This window comes from Danio aesculapii, chromosome 2 (genome assembly GCF_903798145.1).
Source record: "Danio aesculapii chromosome 2, fDanAes4.1, whole genome shotgun sequence".
In the NCBI taxonomy this organism is placed as follows: Eukaryota; Metazoa; Chordata; class Actinopteri; order Cypriniformes; family Danionidae; genus Danio; species Danio aesculapii.
The window spans coordinates 49,621,484-49,636,080 of NC_079436.1; the positions used below are offsets into that span (position 1 = coordinate 49,621,484).

Here is a 14,597-nt window from a genome sequence, read left to right on the forward strand (position 1 = left end):
TTGTTGAAACATATCAATATATCATTATGATCAGATGCTTTCTGAACTGCTGTTGTCTCACTGCAGTCATTTTTCTTGTGTGTTTGTTTTGTTATTAAGAGAAAGAGCGCAACAAAGAGCATTTATCTAAATTTCACTCTCAGCAGGTATTTGGATGTTCCCTATTAAAATATTGCTACAAAGTTATAGATATTTTAACATGTGCATGGGCAATAACTAAAAGTAGTTTCAATATTAAATCATGTTTTTGAATAAAGGCTGGGTCAGTTGGCATTTCTGTGTGGAATTTGCATGTTCTCCCAATGTTGGCGTGGGTTTCCTCTGGGTGCTCCGCTTTCCCCCACAGTCCAAAGACATGCATTTGGTGAATTGGGTAAGCTAAATTGGCCATAGCGTATGTGTATATCTCCTGGTCCTCCAGGTTGGGGGTTAAGCATTGGGCTAACAACCCACCTTGTAAAAACTACAGTAGATGTTAAGAAACACCAGTATGGTGCGGCTAAATATCAACTGTGATATAAATGGCCCTGGCTGGGAGTAAGTCAGTGGTTACAGGTATCCAACATTTTTCAAAATATCTTCTTTTGTGTTCAACAGAAGAAAGAAATTGAACAGGTTTAAAACTAATTATTAACCTTTAAGTTAATAATATAAGTAATGGCTTTATACGTGGATTTACACTAATAAATCGGATCCTTACAATTGTTCATGTCCTCAAAACCCAGTAATGAAAACATGAAAACTCAGCAAAAAAGGAAAGTAAACTGCAATGCCATCTTCAGCCATGAAAATATTGCATCATTATTTATATGTCATGCATTGCATAATGATACACTTTATTGACGGCCACACTATTTATGAATACTGCTGCTGTGGAATCGCTTTGCTACCACATAATGTTTTTTAGTTAAGAGACTAATAGTGCAGTTCGTCCTCTGGGACCTTATTCACTTTAATTAAATTAATCTGTGTTTATTTGATAAAATGCGGCGAAAATTCCCCGAATCCTCCTGAATTCCAGTCCCTCCTTAAAAAAGCGCTGACGGGTGCGCGTCCCCGTGAGCAGTGCGCGGGCACGAAATCATGTGAGAGTCCACGCGTCTGAAAGTAGGTTAGCAGGGTAGAGTGAGAGCAGAGGGAGGAGGACGACGATTCTCACCGCGCCGTAACACACACACACACTTCGAAAGCAACTTTAATTTCTTTTTGCACACACACAGCGCAAGAAGTGTAGAAACGCGAATTTACTTCTGAGGAGTTTTATTTCCTAACAATGCTCACAGTCGGAGCTGAAAACTTTAATTCGGGCAGTTGTCTGACGTTAGTTACTTAGTCCGAACATTATTTCTCCTCACGCATTAAAACTTTGGAGAGCCACGAAACCGGTCAACATGAGAGGTAAGATGTTTGTTGCACTTTTATGATGCATTACGTTGACTATGCATATTACATTGTAAAGTAACTTCCTTCACATTCTGTATATTTTCTCCATTGCTTCCCTGTGACATTTTCCAACGGACACTTGTTACTTTGGAACGCGTTCGAATGTTATTTGAGGTTCTATTTGTTTGTAAAACGATACAATGTGTCATTCTTAATGCTCGAATGTGTCAGAAGTGAGTTTGGAATTCTGACGCAAAATGTCGAAGCTTCGTGACGCTGACGAGTTTGACAGGTCTCTTTAATAATTACGTAATAAGCGTAAAATTATTAACTTTTTTAAAACTAAGTAACAAAATAACACCTTGAAATATAAATACAGCGTCAAAGTATTTGTCGAATTAAAACGTCTCGAAAGTGTCGTGACGCACATTTAGTTCGTCTTAACAAAAAATTCTCCGAACACGCTTTTGACAACAGTATTATCAGGTAAATCCTGTACTTCTTGACTTTATTCGTGATTTTGTTGAGTGTAAATGTTAGCTATAGGGGCTGCTTTGCGTGGCTGTGTTGTTGTTTTCTCAGGGCAGCATGGCCGGCTGTGTGAGCAGTGCTCAAACCTGCTGTTCTACTGACCTAGTTATGTCACTGAACATTACACAGCATTCGCAGCAGAGACGAGCGCCAGAAAATGGGAGGCGCTTAGCCGGAGTCGTGCAAACCCATGCGGTCTGTTTTTTCCATGGCCGCCGCGCCTTTATCTTCCAGCATGAACTTGGGTTTGAACTTGAACTTCATTTAGACTATAAACAAGATTTATTAGAGCAGCGATTTTTTGTAATAAGGTGACATAAAATAAATGCAAGCGTGGGAAAAATACTAAGTAATGTTATCGTTAGTTATCATAAAATAATAAAGCCAAACGTGTATATAGCCAGGGGTGGATTTAGTGATTTGGGCGCCCAAAAGTCCTAAAATTCACCCTTTCTATATTTATTTTCCATTTGTTTAGCTGCTTTTTTTTATATATATCACTCAGACTTATTTTTTTACTTTTTATCTTAATGCAATCTCTACATTTTGAATGTTTAGTCTTTATTAAAATTAATTTACAACTAAAAAAAGGTATTTTTTTATTTAAAATTGACTGCTGGATTGCTTCATGATTGGTGTGGTTATTATCCAATAATAATATTTTGTTTTATAATATTATTATTACGTAACATTACATTATTATAATAATATTGCATTTTATTTTATTCATTCATTCATTCATTGTCTTTTCGGCTTAGTCCCTTTATTAATCTCGGGTCGCCAAAGCTGATTGAACCGCTAACTTATCCAGCATATGTTTTACGCTGCGGATGCCCTTCCAGCCATCCTTGGGAAATTTTATTTTCCATTAAATAACATTTAATTACGTTAAAACTATTTATTTGACTCTCACCATAAAAAAATATGATAGAAAACAATGTTTATCGGTTATATTATCAGTTAAATCCACCCCTTTATATAATAAATATGATGGTAACACTTATTATTAAGTCACAATTCACGCTGTTAATAAACCATTATTATCCTGAAACAAAATGATTCATTGGATTTGCTCATTTTTTTAAAGGGAAGGGGTTGCAAACAATTTATATGGGCTGAATTGAAACAAACTAAGTTGAACATTACTAATATTATTTTTGTTGTTTAAATTCGGCTCATATAAATTGTTTGCAACCACTTACCTTAAACATTTAGTAAATCCAATGAATAAGCTACCAATTAGCTGTTAATTAATAGTTAGGTTGAAGTTGGTTTAGGTTTTGGGTAAGATTAAGTATGTAGAATAAGTATAAGTACTAATAAACAGGTGAAATCTTAATAATAGGGAGGTACTGTAATAAGCCAGTAGTTCATGATGTGTGACTTAGTGTTACCTATATAATTAACATAAATGCTTTCTTGTTTAGTAATATTTGCTTTAAATATATATTCTGTTGTGCAGTTTTATAATAAAACAATTTATATGGGCTGAATTTTAATAAACTAATTAAGTCTAACATTACTAAATACATTTTGTTGTTTAAATTCAGCTCATATAAATTGTTTGCAACCACCCACCTTAAAAAATAGTAAAAACAATGAATAAACTACTAATTAGCTGTTAATTATTAGTTAGGTTGAAGTTGGTTTAGGTTTTGGGTAAGATTAAGGATTTAGAATAAGATCATACTTTATGAGTACTAATAAACGGGTGATATCTTAATAATAGGGAGGTAATAAGCCAGTAGTTTATTTAGCATGAGTTGTGATATGGTGTTGCTATATAATATAATTAATATGAATGCTTTCTGAATTAGTTATATGTGCTTTAAATAATTATTCTGTTGTGTAGTTTTATAATAAAAGTTTATTTATTATATCTGTCATGGTAAATTGCATATTTCTAATTTAGCTATAGTATTGTATGAAAATATGAATTTATTATTTTGAACAATTGAAAACTTTTTTTTTAATTATACTTTGCTAGATTCAAAATGTTGACTTAATTATTAATGTTTTTAATTAGAAAATGTTAGGACTGTAATTATTTTGTAATTGTATTATAATCAGAGGCGGATTTAGTGATTTTGGGGCCCTAAACAATTCCAGTTAAGGGGCCAAAAGTTCTAAAATGCACCTTTTGCACTTAAATTTTTTTATTATTATTTTGCTGTTTTTTTTCATTCGATCTCATTTTTTACATTTTATCTTAATGCAAAATAATAATATCATGTAAAGCACTTTCTTAAGATGAATTCACAACTAAACATAATAAATAAACTAACTCATTTTTAAAACTAAATCTTTACTGATTTGACTGCTGGATTGGTCCAGCATTGAAGGTGGGGAGCACATTTGCGCAGATATAATAATTACATTAAAATTACAACCTCACTGTATAAATATGATAGAAAACAATGTTACATATAATTTATAGTATCACTTATACTTCTAGGGATTTATTTGGAGGCCCTCAGATTTCCTGGGGCCCTAATGACCGCTTATCGAAATATTTGATTATATATTTATTCGAATAGAAATTGCATAATTTACTGTTATTACAGTCAGTTTGACCTATTAAAATGACATATACTGATGTTGATACTTAAAAAAAACACATAAAATTACAAAGTGTATATGACATTATAAATATTAATACTATTTCTAATTGTATTATTATGGAAGTCATACAAAAATATTACATTAAATATATTTACTTAAATGATTTTTAACTTAGGCATTGTCATTATTGTCAAAATTATAATTATTTTATTAAATATTATATATATATATATATATATATATATATATATATATATATATATATATATATATATATATATATATATATATATATATAAAAATTGGGTACAAAAAATTACTAGTGAGATCCCCGAAATGCTGGCCAGTGTCAGATATTTTTTTATGATTGTGCTGAATTACAGTCAGTCAGTCAGTGTTCCCTTTGCACCAAAAGTTATTTCACTATATGCAAGGAAAATGAGTCAGTATTAGGGCTGTGCGATTTGGGGAAAATATCTGTGATTTTTATGACAGATATTGCAATTACGACTTCATTTGCAATTTAATTTTGTAGTCAAGCTTCAGGTCAATAATCTGAAAAGCTGTGGCAACAATTTTCCTTAAAAAAATCTTTAAAAATGACCTGTTTTTGTTTGGTGTCTGTGACTTTAAAACCGAAATATTTCTATTTTACCGATATATTGTTTTTCTTTTACATTATTTGTTTATTAATGCTTCTGAAGAGGCAGACGCCATTATCCCAATTGTCTGCGCTTTCCTGTTTGTTTTTTTATTGCGGACGTTCCGCATAGTTCAGTTGCGCATTTCTAATTGGGCAGCACAGACGTATGCTCACTCAATTGGCTAGTTAGACTATCACACACATACGGCAGTCACACATTTGCTTTGAACGGGGAAAATGAAATAATACATATATATTTCGTATCGCAGCTTCTTGCAGCGTTTCAAATTGCGATTCGATTTCGATTTATCGCACAGCCCTAGTCAGAATATTGACATTTTTATTTATTAAAAATGATAATCTTTCATAACACAGTTATTACAGTTCCTGTAAAACATATTATTGCTAATAGTTTTGCCTCTACTTGTAAAGATTTTTAACTTGACTTCTCAAATGTTTGCCCCTTACCCGGAGCTGAGTAAATATTAAGTCATAATCCGTTCTATTTTCATTTATTTATTGACTCAGTCTCTTTTGTCTGTAAGCACAGTGAGGCTTTTGTCTCTGCCGTTTTTTTGTTTGCCGTCTGAACAAACGTTGAGGCAGTTGCAGGCATATGTGTCCGGGCGTACAGTCGTGAGGTGTGGCTGTGTTTAAATATACACAACACGAGGCTCATGTTCGCAGAGCAGACGAGGACAAGGAGAGCCATAACAAATCATACTTTATATCCAGAAAAAACTCAGCTCGAGAGTATTTTTAATATAAATTCTGCCAGTTTTCTGGCGTCTGTTTTATATCATCACTCCGAAATGGATAGTTCAGCCAAAAATTAACATTCTGTTATCATTTACTCATCCTTTACTTGCTCCAAACCTGTTTGAGTTTCTTTGTTCTGGTGAACACAAAAGAAGATACTCTGAAGAATGTCGCAAAAGCCATAGCTATTGAGATCCATACACTGTAAACAACAAAAAAAGTATTGTTAAAAAAACAACAACACAGGCTCATTTTGAAAACGTAGCCCTATATACATTTTTGGAGATCGTGAATTATGTAGCCAGAGCTACGTATGGCAGCATTTCCTCTTTAAAATGAATGCTACGGGGCGGTATGATACCGTTCCTTTTCGTGCTTAACAGCTAACCGCTTACCTACGTGTGGACTGCTTTTCCGCTGCTACCAGTTTGTCCGGTAGCTCGACACATATATCAGCGGACTTCAGATGCAGAGTGGAGTTGACCGCGATGACAGGGTTTGAGTCCAGCGAAGAATTGTTCTAGAAAGCGGGTAAGACAAAAACAAAAGCCAAAAAATAAAATAAACAAGTAAATATACCTCCTGGGACGTATTTTGCTCTCTCCAGAAATGTATATATAGGGTTACGTAATCAGAATGAGCCTGGGTTGAAAAAACGGAGACCTGAGTTTGAGACCCGGCTCGAGGTCCTTTGCCAATCCTTTTTCTCTTTTTGTTCCCAGTGCTTTTCTGTCTCCACTATTCACCTGAAACCACATGATCGGACCTGATTTCCGATCACGTGATCAGATCTGGACATCCCTATTAACTGTAACAAAAGGCAATTTAATCATATTTTAATGTTAAAATGACTTCCATAACATTATTTATCAATATGTGGACCTTTTTGGATTCTTGGGAGCTATGTTAAATTATAAATGTAATACAGGAAATACATTACTATTATTATTGTTTACATCCTCTCAAAATTGTCTATAACTGATGTGAAAAAGCTAAAAATAATTCTAATCATAAATAATCAAATTATAAGTATTCATATATATCCATATATCCATATATATTAAGGAAATGTACTGTTAAACGAGATTTTTACTGTAGCATTCTTACATTTTATTTACCCTTAAAGTCAATGCCAATTAGTTATAGTATAGTATTTTGGAAAACCATAAAGCACTTCTTGTTTCACTTTTATTTTTTCTCTACCTTAATTAATTATGCTTGCAGTGTGTTTGATTCACTACAAAACTATCCAAATCAGTCTAAATTAATGATTTCATTTTATAAAATGGGTAATTAGTAATAAAAATAACTCATCTGCTGAAATTGTATTCATATCACAATGTCAGATTTTGTCCAATATCGTGCAGCCCTAATGTCAATGGCTACCAGATTCGAACATTCCTCGAAATATCTATCTTTCTGCGTGTAACAGACAATTAAAATAAATTTTATCCAAATATTTTAATGCCATTTAATGCAACTTGCATTCTCTTTGTGATGATAACAAGCTCTCCTTTTTATTGAGTCAACACTCGAATGATGGTAATCGCTGCACATCAAAGAAACACGCACACACTAATGCATGCATAAATAAAGCTATTAGGTAACCGGGTGTTGTTGTAGAGCACGCTTAATCACCTCTCCTGCTGTTTGGCATCAGTGCGATCTTTGAGGTGAGCATGGCATTTCGTGACCTTGCTTTCAATATGGCAAGTACAGTAGAGACATTTGGCATGGAGTGACTTACTGACATACTGACCGTTTCACACACTCCGTCTTATCAGAAAACTACAGTGTAATTCCTGCGTGAAGCCGTCTGGATTTCTCTCCACTCGGGTGAAACTCGGAGATGTGTTATGTAAAGTAGGTGAGGTGTTAAATCATTGTTGTTTACTCTGGCCTACATTTGCCAACCATGTGACCGCAAATATGTTTCTGCTCATCTTACAGGAATTAAAGGGATAGTTCTCCCTTATTACATGAAAACATCTCGTAATTTCCTCAATCTTTATTTGTTCTTAACATTTATGACTTTCTCTTCTCTGTTGAACACGTAATAATATATTAGGGCTGCACAATATGAAGAAAACTATAGAAAATTAATCACAATATGCAATATTCTTATTACAGAGAGGTGCAATAAATTAAATGTATTGTCACACTTCCCTTTAAGATACTGTTCTCGCTATTAGCAAACCATTAGCTAAGACTTTTAACTATTCAATTGCTGCTTATTATTAGTTAGTAAGGTAGTGGTTCCACACAAACAACTTATGTTGAGACAACATGAAGGAATTAAGTTTACTTATTAGTTTTTCAATCACAAATTGAAGTGGATTGAACATAAAACAATTAAGCTGTGCCCTAAAAAACCTTGAGGATTGTGTTGTTATAGCTCATTTTAAATAAGTAGTTTAAACAAACAGCACACGTCTTGTTTGGGTGTATCTAGTAGGATTAGTGATGTACGCTCTCTGAAATAAAGGTACAGGAGCTTTCACTGGGGCAGTACCTTTTCAAAAGAAACATATTTGTACCTGAAGAGTCAATAATGGTTGCTCAAAGGTACTTTTTACGTACATTTGGGCACTAAAATGCACCTTTGAAGGACCACTGTGGACTTTTTGGGTACAAATATGTATCTTTCGAAAAGGTACTGCCCCAGTGCCAGCTCCTGTACCTTTATTTCTGAAAGTGTAGAATGAGGTTGTGCTTAAGTACTAAAATACTAATAAACAGTGTAATTATCTAATTAATAGGCAGGTAATAAGCCAGTAGTTAATAGTGGGAATTGGTATTTACATATCCTTGATATCTTGTACATGCCCTCCCTAGAAAGTGGTGTTATGCTATTGGCTATTGGATTATTTTTTAAAATGCTAAAAAAAAATAGCATTTTTCTAAGGAATTTTATAAAGCAAGAAATAGTCAACATAGGCTTATTCTGAAAACGTAGCCCAATATACATTTATGGAGATTGTGAATTATGTAGCCAGAGCTACGTATGGCTGCATTTCCGCTTTAAAACGAACACTACGGGGCGGTATGACGGCCCATATGGACCTCCATATGGACTGTTTTCCCGCTGTTACCAGTTTGACCTGTAGCTTGCCGTGTACGTCAGCGGACTTGAGATGCAGAGAGGAGTTGACCATGACAATTGGGTTCGAGTATAGAAGAGTATAGTAGGCCTCTGTTGGTCAGTGTTGACCATGGATGTCGTATCCTAATTTTTATCTTGAGGCATAACTGATTGTCTGAGACAGTGTCATTGGTGGCTGAAGAGGCCAATACAGGAGATGCATTCTTTGCCCCAAAATTCGTATCAATATGTGGCTCCGTGGCTGTCGTTGTTCCGCATCTTTCGGCGAACTTGCTTTTCCTCCAACGCACAAATAATGTTCTTTTCACCTGACTTGAGCTGTTTGGTCAGGGTGCACCTCCACTTTGAACGGTCTGCTGCGACGTCTTCTTAGGACTCCAGAAAGCGGGAAGGACAAAAGAGAAGCCAAAAAATAAAAAAAACAAGTTAATAACAGAGTGAGAATGTGGTAAAATCTGAAAACGTGGTAAAAATCAGACGAGGACTTTTCTTTTTCTGGATTGCTTTTGAAAACACTGTTGATGGGGTTTAGGGAAGGTGAAGGGTGGGTCAGTCGATGGTCAGTTTGTCAGTCAGTCAGTTGACAGCGGCCTCTGGTGGATTTACGTGAGAAGAACAGGCGCAAATGGCACTCGCAAGAGAAATTTCAGATCTCAAAAAGCGCACACAGTGGCCTCTGGTGAAAAACAAATACTGCAAAAAATGTAGCTACTGAAATGCATTTCCTGATCTCCAGAAACGTATATAGGGGTGCGTTTTCAGAATGAGACTGGGTTGGAAATAGTTATCACATATCTTGATGAAAATATTTCTAATATTTCTGTGTTCAAAAAATATACTTGTAAACTAGCAATTATCCTGTTTTGTTTTTGTTTTTTAATTTATTTTTTCTTTTTAATTGCTTAATGGGACCTTGACCTTTACTCCAACAGCTTTTGATGTTGAAAAGTTAGAAAAAAACGTGCTTTTAATTGACATGTCTGGGATGAATCTCAAAATGTTATTAATTAGTTAAATATTTCTAATACAATATATTCTTTCAAACTACTAAAATATAACTTTGTTAAACTGCAGAATTGAATTTTCAGTATGAAAAGTCGACAGAGCAGATATCAGGGTCTAATAATGCAATTAATAGCCTTATATAAACTAAAAAAAGAACATGAATCATGAAATGTGGACCCTGCTAATTAATAGATTTTGTTTACAGTGTTAAATAGATGGTAATATTGGTGGAAACTGGTAGCCATTGACTTCTAACTATAGATGTCAGTGAAGACACTTCCAACATTCTTCAAAATATCTTATTTTGTGTTCAACAGAACAAACTCATAACGATTTGTAACCACTTGTAGGTTAGTAAATCATAAGTAAACTATTTAGTATTTTTTTTAGTAAACTAACCCTTAACACTTGGCTACACTTAGTTCCACCCACTCATCAAAATAAAAAAATACATGCTATGCTAAATATTTATTTTAAAATAAATTTTTATTTGTAGCGTAATTCCAAGAGATTTGATGTGGTATTTACCTCTTGCATTATACTGAATGCTTAAGGCAAAAAAAAAGAAGCGTTACGCTCTACTGCTTAATCTAATCTGCTGTCTCGTGTTATGTCACCAAAATCGACTTAACACAATGTTCTCTACTCAAAGGTGATTGCATTATGGGACTGTACGCAAACACAGATAACAGAGGCCACTGCTCACTGTAGGTTTGAACTGTATTCCTGAGTCGCTTTGCACACATGTAATTCCCTTCTTTATCTGCCCTTACGGGTTTGCATAGTCATGCCACAGATGGCGTTTATAGCATAAAGCACTGTGGAAAAGTGAAGTATAATGATCCCTAGTAGATGCTAATATGAAACGGATGAGTACATTCAGGTTTTTTTAAAGGAGATACTTCTGTAAGTGTAAAGGTTCACACAGGATGTGCTCTTGCATTTGATAATTACAGCAACTGAAAACAGAGTTAAGACTTTGAAATGTTAAACTCTTTTGCACAGCATTTTGAAAGGACAAGATATTGAGTAACTTTAACATGTGCATGTTAAAAAAAGACATGAATGCATGTAAAAAAAATGTGTGTATGTATGCATTACAAGGGGCATTTCAGGGAGATTCTTAAATTCATCTGGGTTTTTTCTCCTTAACTTACTTATTTGCACAACAGTATATTTTATAAATGTTGCAATATTTTACAGGTGCAATAACATTTTAATTCAAATGTTTACAGTATGATTTTAAATATACATTTTATAAATATTTAGATATATAATATAGTACATAATGCACATTTACTATTGAGTATGCATTTAAAAATGATAGATGTTTACATGATAATCTACTGTTATTAACATTTAAATATTTGTGTAAGTCTTAGCATTTTGTACATTAATCTATTATATTTATGTTTTTATATGCAATCATATAAACAAATACGCATGTTTTCCATAGCATTTATATTACCAGTACTAGTATCATTATTTAAAGCGATTAAATTATATATGCATGATCTGTCAAGATTTTAGCTTCTAAAAATATTACTGAATATTAAGGCTGTATAATATATCGTTTCAGCATCGGTATCACAATGCGATCATTTACAATAGTCACATTGCAGGATTAGCCATGTTGATTCTGTTTTATAATTGACCCTTTGCATGTGTTTTTGAGGCCTGTGGCTGAGGATTTTAAAATCATTCAGGCGCAAGAAATTATACTGTTAGTAATTTTAGTAACGATTAATTTTATTGAATTTTATTTTCGTAATTTAATTACTCTACCTGAATACTATTAGGCTTGGAAAATGATAAAACCCTGTTTATTTCAATTGCAGCTTCTCTTTTCTGTATTAATTTATGCTTTTAATTAGTTTATTATATTCCATACATTGCTCCTTCGCCTACAGAATCATTCCAATCAATTTAAAATGATATATTCTTTCCAAATTGCAATGTTAGATTTTTCCAAAATTGTGCAGCCCTTATACAGTTGAAGTCATAGTTATTATCCAACCGCACAGAATTTATTGTTTATGTATTTTTTCACAGAATGTCTGATAATATTTTGCCTGATTTCTTTTATTTCAGCTGGAATAAAAGCAGTTACACATTTTTTAAAATCCATTTTAAGGTCAAAATTATAAGCGCCTTCAAGCTAATTTTTTTTCAATAGTCTACAGAACAAACCATCATTGTACAATAACTTGCCTAATTGTCCTAACCTGCCTAGTTAACCTAATTAACCTAGTTTAGCCTTTAAATGTCTCTTTAAGCTGTATAGAAGTGTCTTGAAAAATATCTAGTCAAATATTATTTACTGTCATCATGACAAAGATCAAATAAATCAGTTATTAGAGATAAGTTATTAAAACTATTATGTTTAGAAATGTGTTGAAAGAAAAGTGTGTGTGTGTGTCAGTAAATACACATAAAATGAATTAATAATGATAAAGTAAACATCACAACAAAATTTTATGTAATAAACAGAGCGTCCCCTTGCCAAAAGTTCATCTTATCTGTCCAAATCCTCATGTATTTCAGTCAAGATCAATTCCACCTTAACAAAGCAAAGGGAAAGGCCTATTCAAATAAGATATGCTGTGGCTACGCCCACAGCCTCCTCCCCTTTTCTCTGAGAAAGTATGTCAGTAGGACAGCGAGTCCACATGGGCTCACTGCCAAGTTTATTTGAGTGACTCTCAGAGCCGGCCAATCACAGTCGCATCTGCCTGAGCATTGACCAATCGGCTGGCAGTGCTGTCAGGGAGGCGGAACATCTGCATTATTAGACTGAGCAGCCCTGAATGGCGTGTTTGTGGAATGTTTGCAGACGGAGGTTATATAACTCTACACAGAGAGCGGGACGGGAGGGGCAGCGAGGCATTACAGATTTTTCCATTGCATGCCACTGTGGATCTTGGTCATTGCTTTCAGCTGACAGAGCTAGAACGACAAAATGGTGGATGGGCTTTTTTTATCCTAACGAGTGTTTCGTTGGAAGTGTTTTTTATGGCAGTAAAAAAATGTGCTTAAAAGTGTTATTTTCATTGTATAATGTAGCCATTGCATAATAACTGAAGCACAAAATATATTTATTTGTTCACTTATTTATTAATTTTGCCTTTTTTTGTTTTTATTTTGTATTTCTTTAGTACTTTTTTATTATTATTATGATATAATTAATTCAACATGCCATTTTTCATATATTCCATGCAGTTTTTCATGTGTAAAAACAATAATTAGGCCTGTCACGATAAAGAATTTTTGTTGTACGATATATTGTCACAGAAAATGCTGCTAAAAACAATATTGTTGCATGCCACTCATTATATAATTATAACAAAACAGCATAGTAATATAAATAGCCACGAACACTTTCAAAGGACAAAGACTTTACAGGTTCTTTAAGGTAATTTAGATTCTGTAGTTTGATGTTAAATAGGTCTGAGTATATTAAATATGTATTAAATGTAAACATGCATTTAATAATAACCAGTGTTGGGTAAGTTACTTACTTAAAGTAATAGATTACAAATTACTGATTACTACTGGAAAATTGTAATCTGATTACATTCTAATTACTTCATGTAATAAGTAATCAGATTACTAATTACTTTATTTTAAAGTTATTGTTAAAACATATAAAGAATACAAAATAAACTGCAGCTCTTTCAGTAATTTAATATTTACTGAAAAACACTGTTTAATACAGCAGACTGACAAATTCAAGACTTAAGGAGTTCGCCCAAAACTTAAAATTCTCTGTTTGTCTTTTTTTTTAACACAAAAGAAGGCATTTAGAAGAAAACTGGATACCTGTAAGCATTGACATCCATAGTATGAAAAAGCACTGCAGTGTTTGGGTGTTCTGTGCTTCTCTGAGGTTTCTCTGAGGTAATGGGTCCGAAATGTGTGTATGAAGTGTATGTGTGTAAGTATGAAGCTGATCAGTTAGTTCTTGTGACGTGACACGGTTTTCAACTGGGTACGCCAGGGAAATGTGAGCGGCACAATATGCGCTCCCAATATGTGCGCGCACACAAAAGGCGCAATATGTGAACAGCCCTATAAGCAGCTACACTTCTCTTCACATTCAAAAGATACCTCTACTCCCGATCCTGCACACAAAAAAAATCAATTTAGCCTGTTTAGACTGAATTGGCGCACCATGTTTTTGGGCGCCGTTGTCCTCCTTTGTGAAGAATATCGTCACCGAATACTTTCTAATCAAATGTTTGAAGTAGTTGCTGGTCGAGTTAAAAGTAGTCGAAAGCTGTTTAGAGAAAACCCTGTTTACATTTTTTTCTTCCAGAAACGATATTTGTAACTTCAGTAACGCAGCTACATTGATTTTAATGACTGTAATCAAATTACACAAATTTAAAATGTAATTCGTTACATTACATTACTCAAAAATCGAATTAAAATACATTAACCCGTTACTGTGAAACCCGTTACACCCACCTCTTATAATAACTGTTTACTTAAAATTACAAAAGAAAAACCATTATGAATCGAAGAAATTAAAAAGTGAATTAAAAAACGTATTTTTATATATTTACATTAGACCTGTCACAATAATCAATGTATTGATTTAATGGGAAACAC

The 14,597-nt window shown here is 33.6% G+C and overlaps 1 protein-coding gene across 1 annotated transcript in view; it reads left to right on the forward strand.

The window, feature by feature from the left end:
* Nucleotides 1–1,130: 1,130 nt before the first annotated feature.
* Nucleotides 1,131–14,597, forward strand: part of rorcb (RAR-related orphan receptor C b) — a 41,104-nt gene continuing 27,637 nt past the window's right edge. Inside the window, exon 1 of the mRNA XM_056481522.1 lies at nucleotides 1,131–1,398. Coding sequence (XP_056337497.1) covers nucleotides 1,392–1,398 — 7 coding nt within the window. The 5' untranslated portion in view covers nucleotides 1,131–1,391. The remainder of the gene's footprint in view (nucleotides 1,399–14,597) is intronic.